Here is an 18,313-nt window from a genome sequence, read left to right as displayed (position 1 = left end):
CATTCTTTTACTCATTTTAAAATTCATTTGTTATTGGTGTTTACTGTTTTTGTAGCTCTGACTTAATTTCAGTATCCATTTTGGTCCTAATTAAGGCTTCCCCACTTGTTAGACTCCCAGTTGATAATGGCCACCCGGAGGGAAGCTAAAAACTCTTATCAAACATGTATATGGTAGTAGGTAAACTTTGCTCCTGTTGATTACCAGCAGATCTTGATAACTATGGTTCATTTTTTTCTTTTTTGCCTTGGAAAATCCCCTGAGGGTGAAAAAGAATGGATATTAAAAGTGTCAAAATTTTCAGGTATAGGATATATCAGGGAGAGGTAATATTGCCAAATAATAATGAAAAATGAAAGTAAATGTAATATAGGGGCTTATCACAACTTTAGAAATAAAAACTCCTATGGTGAATACCTTAGTAAATTTAGATTCCATGTTAGCTTTCAAGACTGTTAATGTTCAAAGAAATATTTTTAGTACTGTGTGTGTAATTTTTTTAAAGTTTCATTTCAATTTTAGAATAAAATTGCAGCCATTCTTGGGAATTATTATTAGCTAAGTACTATAATTTAGTCATAATTAGTTATTATAATTAGTTAAGTAGTATTGGTAAAGTGCTTTTATGTCCTTAAAGTATACTTCAGAAATTTGTTTTTTTGTAAAATCCTTGGTGATGTTAGTTTTTGTTTTCTCTGTTGAGTATGGTAAAACCTAGCAACAATTAGAGTTTTAGAGATCAATAGTTAATACCTCCGTTTCACTTCCTAAATTCACAGCCATCTGAAAAATAAAATAGGAATCAGACATGTAGAGAAGTAAATCATCAGCTTTATTCCTAAAGATCTTAAGGATCTGTGGTAAAATGGACTTCCCATTATTCACCCTACCTCCTACTCCTGACCAAACTTTTCCAGTCAGGCACAGGCAAAGCATTTGTTTACATGATTTTTTTTAAAATTCTGCCCCTTTCAAAATAGTCTTCTAATTTTAAGTTAGCTAGTTTACAAAAATGCAAACCCTTTATTTTACTGTGGATCAAGCCAAACTGTTAGGATGATATTAAAAAGGAGAATAGCCTAAACTACCAAATGATTCAAAGTTAAATTATTGACTAACCCAATTTTAGTTAAGGAAACAAACATATGATCTGAATTCTTTCTAACCTGAAAATCTGGTTTTGTTTATAATAGGAAAACTTAGAAAGTGAGTTGAATTCACTTCGTGCTGATTATGATAATTTAGTATTAGACTATGAAAGACTAAGAAAAGAAAATGAAGAAATGGAATTGAAATTAAAAGAAAAGAATGATTTGGATGAATTTGAGGCTCTTGAAAGAAAAGCAGAAAAAGATCAAGAGGTAAGGATGCGGAAACATGAAACTAAACTAAAACAACGCTTTTTAAAGAAGTATCATTCTCTTAAAGATTTATTTGTAAAGTTGAGCTTGAGGGTCCAGCCATTTTCCACATGCATACACAATTTAGAGAATCTAAAAAATAATTCATTTATACTGTTTTTAAAATAACTGAATCATATTTGTCTCACTTGTGCTTATACACAATAAGAAGGAATTCAAAACATCTTTGTGAAAGTTTAGCAAATCTTCCTATTAATGGATTTGCATTGGAGAAATTTTAATATCAAGCTGTATGTTTTATGCATGTACACTACATATTAATGGGATTTGTTTTCTTCAGAAAGCATATTACTAAATCAATAGTTAGAACATTATTAGAGTAGCTGGGGAAGCTAATTTTCCACGTTTCTTTTTTCATATAAGAGTTATAAAAATCAGTATAACTAATACTAAATAGTTTTAATGGAATTTTTAGAAATGAAACAGATCATTTATATTTTCTTAATGTATAATATTTGGCTCATGTTAAGAGAACCTGCCTAACTCAGAAACCATGAAACTTTGGAGACTTAAATGTTCCTAAAGATTCAAGAAATTTCTTAATGCAGAGAGTCCTTACTTTGAGTTCACAGACACTATGAATTCTTTTGCAGAATTTTTTAATGTGAATTTATTTTTCTGGAACAAGAATTCATAGCTGGTATTATACTTGTGAAGTGATCTGTGAATCCCCTGACAAAATAAGAGTCAGTGTTTTGGTGTAGTTCATTAAAATATGCATTCATTTGCAGCTACTTCTCTGGTTTTTATATAGATAATCCCAAAGGGACACAGTTATTTTTCCTCAATATCATTGTTTATTGTCTCACCCTCTTTACCTTTTTAGAGGGAAAAAAGGCTTCTGTGCCAAAACTATTATTCCTATTCTACCTACAAATTAAAGTTACTCCTATATTTCACAGGCATTTTATCCAGGGAGGTAAGAGTCAATAAGTTCCCTAGAGTTTCGGTTAACTTGTTTTAAAATTTGCATATTAACAAAATGTAAACTATCATGAAAAGAATACTAGGCTTCAATCAATGAAACCTGTTTCATTGAGAGGAGATGGTCTAGTGTCATGGTTAAGAGCCAGACTACCTGAATTTAAATCTGTTTTGCTACTGACCAGCTCACAGATTCAGACCTGGTGAATATTATTGGCATGGTCTTGAACAAGTCACTGAATCTCACAGGGCTTACTTCATGTATATCTCCATCCTTAGGGATAGTTCAGGGGCTTGCTAAGGTCCTTTCTAACTCCAAATTTTCATCTAATTTTGTATATATTTTTTGTTATAAATAATATGACAGAATTAACTTGGGACATGTAGCAATAATTTCTCTAATTTCTTCATATACCATTTATATATGCAATTAATAAAAAACTGAAGCTCACTGAATTGAATCACACACAAAAAGATCTCAAAATAACACAGAATCTATGACTTAAAATTCACATCTTGATTTTTTTCTCTTTTAACCACTATCTAGGGGGAAAATAATACCATTCTCTTTAGTTTTACTTGAACACAAACTGAAATTCTCAGCTCTGTAAGGTAACCTAAAAGATTAAGTAATAAAAACTAACTCTTGTCAAAGTCCATTTTACAATATCCTTTCCATGTTATACCAAAACCATAAGTCTACGTGCATAATAATGTTATGTGTGTACCATAAAATATGTTCCAAAATGTGCGTTTGGGGCAAAGTTGAACAAAAAAAGGAGTGACAGTCACTGATGGCCTTAGGGTACAGACCCTGGTTTGTCTTAGGGTTTCATGAAAAATCACCAAAGTTGTGGGTAATTTTCAAGTAGGAATAATGTAAATATCCTATGTTGCAGCAGGAAAAATAAACCAGGACAAATATCATCATGCTCAGAGAACAAGAGAAATTTCAATCCTCTACCTATTTTAACTTGATCTGTTTAATCTTATGATTTTCACAGCTTGGAGATTTTTGTCTTAAGAACTTAAATTTCATTTTATTTGCAGCAAATTATAGTTGAAATCTATAGTTGTTTTCTATGTAGCAATGGATTAACTTTTGATCATATTGTACATTTTGTCTTCGTGCTCAGCATCTTAAACAATATATCATTTACCAGTGACATTCAGATCATTACAAAAATCACTTAATCTTTTCCTGTTTCCAATACTTAAAATGAAGTGCCACTTCAGATAAAAGTGGGAGAATTTTTCTTTCTGAATGCTTTTAAAAATTAAGATTGATTATTTAGTTTCTTATCAGTAGATGTGATTTTCTTGCACAAAATTTAAAAACAGAAGAAAAAGTAAAAGACCAAATTTAAATTATAACCAATACAAATGTCTAAAATTTTGCTGAACACGAGGGTACCCACTAATTACATATGGCACTTGAGCACTTGAAATGGGGCCAGTCTGAATTGACTTAAGTATGAAAAAAAGAATTTAAAATATTTTCTTAATTATTATTGATTACACAAAACAATGATAATATTTCTTTTAAATAAGGTGCTATTTTTATAAGTCCCTAACATTCTATTGGAATTTGCATTTATACTTTAGACAGCTGAAAAATATAAAGCAAAAGCATTAACTTTACAGTATTTCCTCTAGAATAAACTAACAAGGTAATAGTCGGTAATCCCATTTATATCTCTGTAGCTTTGGTGAACAGTAATATTGTAAAAGTACCATGAAGCAACTCTAACCCAAACCTAAATTCTAAATCACAACTCACTAAAAACTATGCCAGTATAAAGCCAAGTATAATTTATGGGAAGAAAAAAATATTTTAGAATAAATACCTTTTTGTACTTATCCAAAACAGAGGTCTATTAGAAGTATATATTTTTAAAGTTTGACTACTACTTTATCTCCTCCAAGTGGTGCATGCTAATTTGCTTTTGAAGTTATTGTGCCTTTATTAACAGATGACAGATCTCTCATTTGGGTCATGCTAAAGTCTCTTGTTTGCCGGCATCCTGGGATTTTCATGTGGGACTTTCATATTTTTTTGTTTGGTTGATTGGGCTTGGTGTTTGATTTGGGTTTTGGGTTTTTTGTTTTGTTTTATACTTTTAAATAATGAGGTGTTCTGTTGACAGTAGCTTAAATAACTGATCTCTCAGTCCCTTCCTTACTGTGTTTGGTGATTCTGAAGTAGTAATTCAATACTTTTTTTTTTTTTGCTTTATTAACTATTGGTTTGCTCTGTTGCCTATTCACATGCTCTTACAGATGCAACTAATTCATGAAATTTCGAACTTAAAGAATTTAGTTAAGCATGCAGAAGTTTATAATCAAGATCTTGAGGTGAGCATTTATGTTGGTATTTCTACTGATAAGGAACTAAAAGTATAAAACAAATCATACGTAACTGAACATGATTTCAGGAAATAAAATTATATTTTTTAAATATCAGCTTTTTGAGTTTTACTATCTAGCAGTTTAAACCATTAAATATAAGTTCTTTTTAATCTCTTAGAATTCAAATACAATAAATTGTTTTACTCTCTTTTAATTTTTTTAGAATGAACTAAATTCAAAAGTAGATCTGCTTAAGGAAAAGGAAGACCAGATTAAGAAGCTACAGGAATACATCGACTCTCAGAAGTCAGAAAGTATGAAAATGGACTTGTCATACTCATTGGTAAAAATCAGGATTATTTTGTTGTGCGATCATATTAATATTTATAGTATACCATCATTATTATCATCATAGCAAATGCTTATATTGAGCCAACTGTGTGTCAGGCATTGTCTTAATTGTTTTAGGTATAGTATTTTATTTAATCTTGTCATTAACCCTGTCAGAATGAGACTGAATTAGGAACATTATCATTTTTACTGATAAAGACCCATTCATAGGGAGTTGAGGATGCCATCCTTTGAATGAATGCAAGTAAGTTAGTGAAGAGCTTCCATTCAAATTAGTAATTAAAAAATGTTTTAAAATTTTCAATATCTTTTATATAAATGCAGGCAGAAATGCATAGTCAATATCCTCAGGTGAGCATTTATGTTCTTGTTAAGTATCTGGAACCATAAAACATGTAATTAAGCATGTTTTCATTAATGTCCTTAATTTCCTTTTACTGATAGGAACACATTCTCATTATTATTTAAGTAACTTTTTAAGTTTGAGTATTTTTCTGAAACTGTTCTAGATGACTTTAGTTAGTATAAGATTGTGGCATTAAGTAAATTGAATTTCATGGTGAAATTTTTTCAAGAAAGTATCATTTAAATTCTAGTTTTTAGCATCTCTTTTTTAAAAGGTAACAGTTTCTAACCTGAATTTTTTAAATATTACTTTCTATTTTTTTGTTTTTGCTTGAGTTTTTCAGAGTACTCTTTTGTTACCTTCTGTTAGTACTTTTTTGTTCCTTCTGGTAGTGACAAATTGATTCTTTTTAAAAGTATTCTCACTGTTCTGAGGCCATGGATAAAAAAAAAAAAGGTGCTTTTATATAATCTTGGAGAGTAGGATTAATAGTAGCAAGCAAAATTCTTCACTGTTTAAAAATTTTTTATCTTTTATGTTTTATTCATTTCATTCATTCATTCATTCACGCATGCATGCATTCATTTATGCATTAATATTTTGCTAAGGACATATGGTTGAATTTAGGTAAGCTAAAGTCATGTTAACTGCCCCTTCTCGCTACAATGGGACTTCTGATTTTTTTTCAAGTACTTATAGGTATTTGCATTTTCTGTTCACTGGATTACCTGCTTATATTTTTTTCTTTATTTCCGTATTGAATTGTTTTTCTTTTATACTTAGGAATTAATATCCTTAATTTTAATTATTAACTACTTGCCTGTCATGTTTTGGAGAGAAAACTTAAAATAAAAATGCATAGGGAACTTTAGCATGCTAGCTGTGTGTGTATGTTTTCTAACTCTGAGAAAGTTAGATTCCACTAACTCCTCTTGTCGTGTGTTTAGGAAGACACTGAAGACCTAAAACAAAAAAAACAGACTCTGCTCGATGCTGAAACTGTAGCCCTAGATGCGAAGAGAGAATCAGCCTTCCTTAGGAGTGAAAATCTGGAGTTGAAAGAGAAAATGGTAGGTGGTTTTTGCAGTATTTATAATAAATATTTGTAATGATAAGTATATTTTTATGAACTTGCAATATTTCTCTCAATAGAAAGAACTTGAAAGTATATGCAAACAAATGGAAAATGATAATCAGTTACATCAAAGCCGGTTGGAGGCAAAAAAGAAAATACAAATTGATCTGGAGAAAGAATTACAATCTTCTTTTAATGAAATAACAAGACTCACCTCCCTTATAGATGGCAAAGTTCCAAAAGGTATTTTGTAATTTCAGACTACCTTTTTGCAAATCTGACTTTCTGTAAAAATGTATCCAAAGGATTTTGCAATTATATTCCAGTGATTAAAAAGCCATTGTTCTCTGGCTTTTAAATAACTTAATATTAACTTTCACATATTATTTGTATCAGTATGTACAAATGTTTCCATGGACTTCAAATCATAAAGGTTAAAAATTACTGCTCAGATAAATTGGACCTGATCTTGAGAAAACGGTAATTCAGGAACTATGGTTAGCATCTGTGGTAAAGCCCTGGCTGGTGTAGCTCAGTGGATTGAGCTTGGGCTGTGAACCAAAGTGTCACCAGTTCGATTCTCAGTCAGGGCACATGCCTAGGTTGCGGGCCAGGTCTCTAATGGGGGCCACGTGAGAGGCAACCACATATTGATATTTCTCTTCCTCTCATTCTCCCTTCCATCCCCTCTCTCTAAAAAGAAAAAAATAAAAATAAAATCTTTTAAAAAAAGAAACACACATCTATGGTGGTAGATAGACTAGGGGAACAGTCACTTTGTAGTGCTTACAAGTGTTATAATGTACACCCATAACTTACATTTTTTAAAAACTACATATTAATAATTAGATTAGCTGTTTGTCAACATTGGTTCTTTTTAAAATAAATTTATATAATCTGATTAAAAAATTAACTATATAGTTTAAGTGGACCCAGTAACTGCAGACTCTTTATTTAATTTACCAATAATTTCCTAGATTTGCTCTGTAACTTGGAATTGGAAAGAAAAGTTACAGATCTCCAGAAAGAACTGAAGAAAGAAGTTGAAGTAAATGAAGCCTTGCATAAAAAAGTTAATTTGCTCTCAGAATTGACATCTTTACCCTCAGAAGTAGAAATGCTAAGGAAAAAGGTAAAACATTTTAAAGCAAATAACTCTTATTTTGAGGGTAAAATTAAACCAGACAATATACTTGCTGTTAAAGGGATGTGATAATTAAAATTTTGCAGTTTCTCAGTCAAATCTTCACTTAATTTAAATGCCTCATTTTGCAGAAAAAGTTTTTTTCTGAAACTGCTTCATTACGTCATGCATTGTTAACATACCTAAGTATTCCTTTTTTTCCCCCATAGGTCAATGATAAATCTGAAGAGCTATATCTCATGACATCAGAAAAGGATAAATTATTTTCTGAATTAACTCATAAAGAGAGTAGAATTCAAGATTTACTTGAAGAAATAACGAAAACTAAAGGTGACCTAGCATCTACCCAGTTGAATTATAAAAAGATGGATCAAGAATTCCAAGATTTTAAAAATTGTCATATTGAGTTTGAACAAAAGTATAACATGGCCCTAGAAGAGAATGCAAGAATAAATCAGGAAATAGAAAATCTCACTAAACACAGAACCCAAGAACTTCAGCGGAGTCAAGAGTTAAATGAAGTAGAAGAGCTGAAGGAACAATTAGCAAGTAGAGACTCTAGTCTGCAAACTGTAGAAAGGGAGAAAACACTGATTACTGAGAAGCTTCAGCAAACCTTAGAAGAAGTACGAGCCTTAACCCTAGAAAGAGATGCCTTCAGACAAGTCCAAGAGAGCCTGCAAATTGAGAGAGACCAACTCAGAAGCGACATTGAAGATACTGTGCACATGGTAAGCTTTTGACAGATTAAATGTTGAAAACTCAGGGCCTCTTTAAAAACATTACAGGAGTCATTGTTTATTATTTATTATCAAGTAGAAACTACAAAATTATTTTCACTGTTTCACCTTATTCTAATGGAAACGGTTTCTTATTTCTTTGACAAAGAACATAGACACCCAAGAACAGTTACGAAATGCTCTTGAGTCTTTGAAGCAGCACCAAGAAACTATTAACACACTAAAAATGAAAATTTCTGAGGAAAGCTCCAAGAATTCACATATAGAGGAAAACACAGAAAAAACTAAGGATGAATTTCAGGAAGAGGTAAAGAGTTTCTGTTCAAAGTTTTAATATATTTATGTATGAGCTTTCTTCTTACCCTCAAACACTTAAGTTCATGATGGTAATTCCAGTCTTATTTATCACTCACAGTGGGAATAACTAACAATAATTCATAAGCTTCACACTGATATCTTCGAGTAACTTGAAATATAACTGCTTACAATCAATTCGAAAATGGAAAGGCAAAAACAATTATAGCTAAAATGTTTATGTCAGACTTTATGTACTAAACTTGTCCAGAGTTTACTGTAAAATCGATGTATGTATCATATTTTTGTCTATTTCTAGGTCTTCAGCCATAATTTTACTACTGAGTGCTTAAATCTCACCTTAATTTATTCTAGGTAGTATGGTTCATTTTTTTTCTTGGAGTGTAGGAGAATAAGTACTTTACTAGTTATTTAATTTATATACAAGAAAGGCTAAAATGCTAATGCTGATTTTTTCTTTTTAAGGGAGGTATGCCCTGGCCAGTGTGGCTAAATTTGTTGGGCATCCCTCAAACCTAAAGGTCATAGCTTCAATTCCCAGTCTGAGCGTGTGCCCTGGGTGCGAGTTCAGTCCCTGGCTGGATGCATGCAGGAGGCAGCCCATAATGTTTCTCTCTTACATTGATGTTTCTCTCTCTCTCTCCCCCCCCACCCCCTTCCTCTTTCTCTAAAAATCAGTGAGTATGTCCTCAGGCAGGGATAAAAAAATAAAGGCGGGTAGTACATTATAGTGTGCTAGGGCTGCCATAACAAAACGTAGACTGGGTGGCTAAAACAACAGAAATTTATCTTCTCCTACTCATGGAATCTAGAAGTCCAAGGTTAAGTTACCTGAAAATTCTGTTTTTCGAGTGGCCTCTTGTTCTGGATTGCAGATGGTGCCTTTTTTCTGCATCTTCTCCTGATCTTTCTTCAGTGCACTAGAGCCGAGAAAGTATCTGATATCTCTGCCTCTTAAAATATACCAGTCCCGGTGGATAACGGTCCCACCCTTATGACCTCATTTAACCTAATTACCTCCTTTAAGTGCCGTACCTTCCGCAGTTACCTTCCGGGGGGTTAGGGCGTCAACAAATTTTAGCACAAAACTCAGTCCATAATGAAGTAATTGGAAACAACTAAAAATTGTTCATAAATACTAACTATTGAAACAAACAGTTTTGAATATTTTCTTAAATGTTCAAAATTTAAGAAAATTTATTTTTATTAATAATAGAAAAAGCAATGCCATTTTATAGGAAAGGATGAAGCCAAAATACTATTTCTTTTCCTTCTTTAAATCTATTCCTTCAGCATCTCCTAAGGCACTACTATCTTCCTCACTGATTCAGTCAGAAACCTGGGGGTCATCTCACTCCCATGGCTCCTCCGCCCACTCTGTAATCCACACACCAAACCTTGTGGATTTCGAGGTGAGTGTGTGAAATCCTCCCACTTTCTCTGTGCTTTGCTAGCAACGTAACCCAGGCCACTGTTTCTCTTTTTCTCTGGCTGTCTGCAGTAGCCTCCCTACTTTACTTCTTACACTTCTCTGATTTATCTTTCATTCTAAGCCCAGGCGATATTTTCTTCTTAAACACTTTAATAGTGAATTGTTACTCTTGACATAAAGACTAGAATCCTTTCCAAGGCCTAGGAGGCCCCGGATCCCAGACCCTGCTGGTACTAGTGTTATTTCAGTTCTCTCTTCCTCCTGTTCTTTGTGCTCCAGCAACTCTACTCTGTTGCTCTTCCCCATTTCATGGCTTTCAGATGTTCTGGTCTGCCTACCTATAGTATTACCAGTTTTACCACACCACACCACACCTCCAAAACACCCACTGTGGTTTAGCTTTTCCACTAATCCCTTAGGAGAAATCAGTTTGGTAAGATTAGGCATAATGTCTACTTGCCCCCTAAAGTGTCTCAAAACAGCAGAGATTCTGTAGGTCTCATTTCCTGTTTTATCTCCAGCCTATAATAGCACACTGACATCGCAGTGAGCCCTCCATAAATAAGTGCTAAATACCTGAAAAATGGAAGAATGGGGAAGTGAGAAGATTGCTCTGTAAATGTACCATTAAATCCTGGCTTAGTTGTTTTAGAAAGTATCCTCATATCTTTTCCCCTAAAATAAAATAGAGTATTTTTGGATATCAACTGTATTGTTTTATGATTGTCTTAAGATCCAAGAAGCTCAAGACATACAAGAACAGACCTTTAATGAGAAGGAAAAAACCAATGAGACTAAGAAAATAATCAGTGAGATGGAGCAATTGAAGGAGCAACTGAAAACTAAAGAGTCGGCTCTGCTAAGATTAGAAATGGAAAAGCATGAGTTGTCCGAGAGACTTCAGGAAAGTCACGAAGAAATGGAATCTATAGCTAAGGAGCGAGATGACCTGCAGAGGCTGCAGGAGGTCCTTCAGTCTAAAAACGGCCAACTCCAAGAAAACATGGAAGAAATTATAGCTAAGGTAGGTTGCATTCTCTTCCCTACATATGTGTGGTTTTCTTTTAAGTATTTTGTAAGCAAAAATTTTTGTAGAAACTAAGCCTTTGGGAGAAGGAACTAGAACGTAGTGGTTACCATTTTTCTCTAAAGTTCTTACAATTTCTTCTATTTAATAAAGCACCTAGAAACCGAAGAGGAGCTTAAAGTTGCCCATCGTCACCTGGCAGAACAGGAGGAAACTATTGATAAACTGAGAGTGAATCTTTCAGAGAGGGAAACTGAACTGTCAAGCTTCCAGAAGGAATTAGAAACAACCAATGATGAATCACAGAAAAAGGTGAATCGGGGGTAAAGGAACAGCGGGGGGAAACCTCATGGAGGTAGCTAACTGAATTACTGAGACTACTTACTGTTTGTGAAATAATTTGAGGGGCATAGCATACTGCCATATGTATGTATATGTGTGTGTATATACACACACACACAGAACCAGAATTACCTTTTGGAGAGCGGGCCCCTTGTAGTACAGGCTATCCCTGCTAGATGAGTGTTCTGGAAACCCATCTGTGTGGGTATACAGCCGGCATTGTTGTGAGAGGCTGCATTCAGCTTCAGTGAATATTTTTGGAAGACTCTTGATTTGCATTTGCCCGTTTCATAATGGGTGATTCATGAGTGCACCTGCCCACACTGTGCTGAGCGTTCAGCAGTTTGTAACCAAAAACAGCATGACCCCCGTGCCTTCCCTCCCTATGCACCTGATCCTACCCCAGGTAGTTTTTTTGTTGTTGTCCTGGATGAAAAAATCCTCAAACGGAAACACTTTGCTTCCATGGAAGAGGTAAAACAAAAAACAGCAGAAGCACTAAAACGCATCAAAATCAATAAGTTCAAAAACTATTTTGAACAATGGAAAAAAATGTCTCCATAGGTGTGTTGCATCAAATGGGAAATGCTTTTTTAAGGTGACTGAAAATTAAACTTGTAAGAATACACAGTTTTTTATAGATAAGTTCTGGGGGTTTCTTTTGGTCTCCCCTCATATATATGCACATGTATATATATATATATACATATAAACACATCTTATTAATATTATATGTAATTTTTGGCTCTTATTATTTTAAGATGCAAGAGCTTCATGAGAAACAAGAACAATTTATTTGCCTCAAAGAAGAAATCAGTGAGACTCAGGAAAAAATGAGCGAACTGGCACAATTAAAGGAGCAACTCAAAGCCAAAGATTTTTCACTAGAAAGCATGGAAAGTGAGAGGCTCAAGTTAATTGAGAGACTTAAGGAAAGTCAGGAAGAAATAAAACTTATAATTAAAGAAAGAGATGAACTGAAAAGGATGCAAGAGACCCTTCAAATGGAAAGAGACCAACTCAAAGAAGATAATAAAGAAATTGTAGCTGAAGTAAGTTTCCCTCTTCTGATGTTTTTTTCACGTACAGAAATAGTGTGATAATGATGATGCTCACTGTTGTTTTATTATTTTGCTTCAATCATAAAGGCAGAGAAAATCAAAGAGGAACTAAAAAGTACTTATACTGTTCTGAAGGAGTACCAAGAAACTATTAATACAAGGGATATATCAGAGAAGACAGATCAAGGAGCAAATATTCAGAGAGATTTAGAAAATTCAGATAATGAATTATGGGGAAAGGTAGGTCTTTTTGAGTTGGAAAATGACATCTGATTCTTATGTTCCTCATATCCCTGTGGAAGAAAATAATACATACATTATACTAAATGGAAACATGATTCATTTAATTTAGGAACAAATCTCCTTTTTCCTAAAAACTCTGCTTTGTCCCAACTTGTTTTGTGATTTTTTTCAGATTCAAGAATTTCAGGAAAAAGAGCATCAAATTCTTGAAATGAAAGCTGTAAATGAGACTCAGGAAATGTGTGAAATAGAATATTTGAAGAAGCAACTTGACACCCAAAAGTCAACTCTGGAAAACCTAGAAATGGAGAACGTAAGGTTAACTAAGAGACTCCAGGACAACCTTGAAGAAATACAATCTGTTACGAAAGAAAGAGATGACCTTAGGAGTGTGGAGGAGACTCTCAAAGTAGAGAGAGATCAGCTCAAGGAAAACCTAAGAGAAACTGTAGTTCGAGTGAGTGACCTTCTTTCCCCCTTGTTAATATGACATTGTGTCCCAAAAGAACCATGGGCGATAGGTTTTGTCAGGAATGTGAAATAAGTCCAATGCTGGGGAAGGTTGAAGGGGGAAAGGGGGGTGTGTTTGATAATATCTTCCAAATATTTTAATAGGTTTATTCACTGATCCAAAAAGTTCAGCTGTGGCTATCCTGCATACGTTAGCACACTTGTGCAAAGATATTTGTAGAATAGTCATTGCAGTAAGTTGCGATAACAAAATAAACAAAAAGAAAATCAGGAAAGTTCTAACTGCCCGTTACTAGTAGGGTACTGGTTAAACGAGTGCAACACCAGGCCACGGGGGAGGAGCGAAGTGGAGCCGTGGTGCTGATTTGGGCGCATCCTAATAGGGAAGTGGGAGGGTGTGTCTGGCGTGTGTTAACATCTGAAAGTCACTTAGAGGATGAGCACTAGGAGGGGAATTTTTACTGCTTACCTGTGCTTTTCTACATATAGTTTGAATTGTGTTACTCTGAACATATTATTTTTCTTTCTCTAATAACAAAGGACCTCGAAAAACAAGAGGAATTAAAGATTGCTAACATATATCTGAAGGAGCACCAGGAAACTATCGATGAACTCAGAAGGATTATTTCTGAGAAGACAGATGAAATATCAAATATGCAAAAGGACTTCGAAAACAAAAATAGTGCCTTAAAAGCACAGGTATTTCTTTTAAGTTGTTACCTAAGTAACAGTGTGAATCAAGACTTGTGTGTGATGAAGCAGGCAGGATATGAATTAGCCTAATATTGAGGATAGGTAGAGATTTGTGTACATAATTTAGAAACTGTTGTTTAGCTTTTTATCAATATCTGTTCATATTTTAATCTCTTGTATGATTATTTCAAGAGCCAAGAACTTCAGGAGAAAGAACATCAACTTCTGAAGGTAAAAAATGATCTCAGGGAAAATATGTATCAAACAGAGCAACTGAAGAAGCAATTGGAGGCCCAGCATTCACTCTTGGAAAGTACTGAAACAGAGAAGTTAAGGTTGACTAAGCAGCTTCATGAAAACCTCGAAGAAGTAAGATGCGTCACGGAGGAAAGAGATAGCCTAAGACGAATGGAAGGGACCCTCAGAATGGAGGGAGACCAGCTCAGAGAAAGCCTCCGAGAAGCAGAAGCTAAGGTAAGTCACGCTCCTGCTTCTTCTGTGTTTTTCTGACAGCAGCGAACCCTTTGATACAAACACACGTGTAAACCACAGCTGTTCATTGTAACAATTTGTAATAAAAATTGGGAAACAGCCTAAGTGTCCATCAGAAGGAAACTGGGTAAAGATAAGCAATATGTCAGAATACTAGGGTAAAAAAAAAAGAAATGAAATAGACTCAGGTGTCCTAATTTGGAACTCAAAATGACTCTTGGTGGGAAAAGCGAGCTGTAAAATCAAATTGTATGTGTATGTCTTTGCCTCTGGAAAGGAGGAGAAGGGGAAGGTCGTGGCGGGGAGAAGACAGGACGGGGAAAAGCATATAACTTTCTAGCAATGAAAGTATAGACTAAGAAGTAATAGTTTTATTATTTTTTACTAAGAAAATGTATCACTGTCATTGAAAAATACTAGTTAACATTAAGGTAAGTCACTGTTCTTAAAATTTCTCTAAAGATAAAGAATCTGGGAAAAGAGGAGCTAGGAGCTGCTCACAGGCATCTGGAGGAGCACTGGGAAACTGATGACCAGAAGGGTTATTTCGGAGAAGACAGATGAAGTATCTAACAAGCACATAACAGAAAGTTAAACACTGTTACAAGGGCTTAGAAAGTTTAAACACTGTTATAAGAAAAGGTGGGGTTGGACAGGGAGGGCTTTGATTAGATATCTGTTTTCTTTATCCATTAGGGATGTAAAATGGTTTAGCTGGAAAACAGCTTGGCAGTTTTTAACTAACTCTAAACATTCACCTGCTTGTGGCTCAGTACAGCTGCTTCTTGGGTATGTACCTAAGGGCAGAGAGCGAATACTTCAACAGAATGATATGTAAAAGAATGTTCGTAACACCACTGGTCATAATAGAGAAAAACTGAAAACAACTCAAATGCCTACCAACAGGAGAATGGATAAACTACGTTGTGATTTATACGATCAAAAGCAGGCAAAACTCATCTAGGATGAGAAAAGTCAGATAATGAGTGTAGCATAAGAAATGTGCACTTTATAGGGTGTTAGAAAGGGCGTATATTTTAATTGGGGTTGTAAGTACATAGATGTATACATATGTGAAGAATAATTGAGCTGTATACTTCAGAGCACTTATGTATATTATAACTCAAAAGAAAATAATTTCTGTGTGGAACTTTGCAGAGTATTCGTAAGAGTGACATGGAAAAACTATTCTTAACCAATTTAGAAACTATTCTTTATCCTTCCCTTAACAACCATCTGTGTCCTAACATGTTATTTTATGATTGACCTAAGATCCAAGAACTTAAGGCAAATGAACATCAGTTCTTGAAGTTAAAAGAAGAGGTCAGTGAAACACAGAAAAAAGTATCTGAAATGGAGGAATTAAAGAAACAAATAAAAGCCCAAAGTTTAACTCTGGATAAAATAGAAATGGAGAATTTAAATTTGGCTCAGAAATTTCACGAAAACCTGGAGGAAATGAAATCCATAATGAAAGAAAGAGATAATCTAAGAAGAGTAGAAGAGAGTCTCAAACTGGAAAGAGACCAACTCAAGGCAGACCTGCAAGAAACCATAGCTAGAGTAAGTTGTTCTTCTTTCTATCCAGTAAACATGTTTTTAATACAAGAGGCTTCCTTCTTTGAAAATAAATGATACTGTTGTTGAAATGTAAATGTATGTAACCTTTTAAGAAGATAGTTTGACACATCTTATTAACAGTGCATCAGCATGTACATTTACTATAGCAGTTTCACGTCTACAAATTTACCCCACCAGTATATTCACACATTTGGGTAGACATAGTGTTTCCACTGTCCACCAAGAAAGCACTGGCTCCTCTGAACACTCGAATACTATATGTGAGAATGAGGCGTGGGATATTGATTGAGAAAGATGTCCACGTGGTATGAAAGGTGAAAAGTAAATGGCAGTGTTCAAAGGCAGCAGGACGGGGGTTGGTTTGGCTCAGCGAGGGAACTTTTTATAGCCTCCTGCACTGTTCTGATTTAGTGGTGGAATGGTGGTTGTTTTAACTATAAGTGTGCATTTTTTAAGATTTTGTTTAACTAGCTCATGATAAGGACAGTGTTTCTTTATATTATCATTTCTCAATTTCTAATAATAAAGGATCTGGAAACACAACAGGAACTAAAAATTGCTCGTATGCATTTGAAAGAGCACCAAGAAACTATTGATAAATTTAAAGAAACAGTTTCAGAGAAAACAACTCAGATTTCAAATATGAAAAAGGATTTAAATAAATCAGAAGATGATTTACAGAAAAAGGTATGTGTTGTTTTGTTCTTTGGGAATGTCCAAAATTATTTGTGAAATAAGAGAGGATATAGATAAAGATATGTAGACATAGAATATATATGTACATATATACAATAAATAGACACTAATTAACTTCCTTGAAGGAGCTCTGTTTGTTTTCTAATTTGTTTTATAATTATCTCAAGATCCAAGAGCTTCAGAAAAAAGAGCTTCAGCTTCTCAAAATGAAAGAAGTTATCAATAAAACTCATAAAAAAATGAATGAAATGGAACGAGTGAAGAAGCAATTTGAGGCTCAAATTTTATCTGTACAAAATGTGGAAATGGATAACTCATACATGACTAAGAAACTTCATGAAAGCCTTGAAGAAATAAGAATTGTAGCTAAGGAAAGAGATGAGCTAAGAAAAATAAAAGAGTCTCTCAAAATGGAAAGAGACCAATTCAGAGAAACCTTAAGAAAAACGATAGCTAGAGTGAGTTCAGAATCTTCCCCTATCTAGTAACTATTTGTAAAAATCAAGCTTTGGGGGGTTTTGTTGGGGTTTTTTTGGGGGGGGGTTGGTTTTGGTTTTTTTTGTTTTTTTTTTTTTTAGTTTTTAGTTTTTAGTTTTTAGTTTTTATTTCCATGACCATGTATCCCCCCATACCCTCTTCTACCTCCACCCCCTCACCCCTGCAATCACCACACTGTTGTCCATATCCATGAGTTCATTCTCTTTTTTTCTTTTTTGTTCATTTTTTTAAAATGGTGACAGTGGTTTGTTGTTTTTTTGCAAATATCTACCGACAATAAAGTATAACAGAGAAACCTACATAATTTTTTACACAAATAGGAAATACAATTTTCTTTTAAAAAAACCAAAATGTTTTTTAAACGGATTTAAAAGCAAGAAATAGTATTATTCTCAATGGAGAAATATTTGAAGGATTTGATCTGTAAAATGTGAAATATCCCATTTCACTGCCTCTACATGACAGAGTGTTAGACATGGGCTCCTGTTAATGGAGTTAGAAGGAAAAAGGCAAGATAAATACAAAAACAGGATGTTGTTCTAGTATACGGTTTAATTTGAATATCTAAAAAACCAGTCAAGAAATTGTATGAAATCTACAAAAGATCTTTTTTATTCTCATATTTCAATAATAAAGAATAAAGTGGAAAATAACATCATTTGTAATCTCAATAGAAATATTAGACACTTGGGAGTCATTTTTATGTTGACTTGACCTAACTAAATTTACAAAGAAATTTAAATCACTCAAAAAATATTTTATTGAGCCCTGGCTGGTGTAGCTCAGTGGATTGAGTGCGGGCCTGCGAACCAGACGATCGCGGTTCGATTCCCAGTCCGGGCACATGCCTGGGTTGCAGGCCAGTTCCTAGCAGAGGATGCATGAGAGGCAACCGTACATTGATATTTCTCTCCCTCTCTCCTTCCCTTCCCCTCTAAAGATAAATTAGTAAAGTATTTTTTAAAAATTATTTTATTGAACAATTACTCATTCTTTTAGGTACTATAATGAACCAGATAAAAGGGAGAAAATATTTTTTTTATTTTACAGAAATAAAAATGTCAAGAGGATATGAGTTTTCTGTCAAAAAGCTAGGAAGAAGATGTTAGTAG

General features: G+C 34.0%; 1 protein-coding gene across 6 annotated transcripts in view; it reads left to right on the top strand.

The window, feature by feature from the left end:
• CENPE (centromere protein E) overlaps window positions 1-18,313 on the top strand; it is a 61,012-nt gene that overhangs the window by 19,696 nt on the left and 23,003 nt on the right. For 2 of the 6 annotated variants that reach the window (XM_037167922.2, XM_037167921.2), the window contains exons 16-33: window positions 1,194-1,361; window positions 4,626-4,700; window positions 4,918-5,037; window positions 6,339-6,461; window positions 6,544-6,709; window positions 7,444-7,598; window positions 7,820-8,341; window positions 8,499-8,657; window positions 10,831-11,121; window positions 11,278-11,436; window positions 12,228-12,518; window positions 12,615-12,767; window positions 12,943-13,227; window positions 13,782-13,940; window positions 14,127-14,408; window positions 15,699-15,989; window positions 16,536-16,694; window positions 16,871-17,161. In XM_037167922.2, the coding sequence (XP_037023817.2) occupies window positions 1,194-1,361; window positions 4,626-4,700; window positions 4,918-5,037; window positions 6,339-6,461; window positions 6,544-6,709; window positions 7,444-7,598; window positions 7,820-8,341; window positions 8,499-8,657; window positions 10,831-11,121; window positions 11,278-11,436; window positions 12,228-12,518; window positions 12,615-12,767; window positions 12,943-13,227; window positions 13,782-13,940; window positions 14,127-14,408; window positions 15,699-15,989; window positions 16,536-16,694; window positions 16,871-17,161 (3,849 nt within the window). The remainder of the gene's footprint in view (window positions 1-1,193; window positions 1,362-4,625; window positions 4,701-4,917; window positions 5,038-6,338; window positions 6,462-6,543; window positions 6,710-7,443; window positions 7,599-7,819; window positions 8,342-8,498; window positions 8,658-10,830; window positions 11,122-11,277; window positions 11,437-12,227; window positions 12,519-12,614; window positions 12,768-12,942; window positions 13,228-13,781; window positions 13,941-14,126; window positions 14,409-15,698; window positions 15,990-16,535; window positions 16,695-16,870; window positions 17,162-18,313) is intronic. The other 4 variants (XM_037167925.2, XM_037167924.2, XM_037167923.2 and 1 more) reach the window with 3 other exon arrangements.

The sequence above is a fragment of the Artibeus jamaicensis genome, unplaced genomic scaffold (assembly GCF_021234435.1).
Source record: "Artibeus jamaicensis isolate MK-2021 breed Jamaican fruit bat unplaced genomic scaffold, CSHL_Jam_final contig_452, whole genome shotgun sequence".
Taxonomy (NCBI): domain Eukaryota; kingdom Metazoa; phylum Chordata; class Mammalia; order Chiroptera; family Phyllostomidae; genus Artibeus; species Artibeus jamaicensis.
Note: the sequence above shows the minus strand (reverse complement) of the source record. Positions and strands in the feature narration are given on the sequence as shown.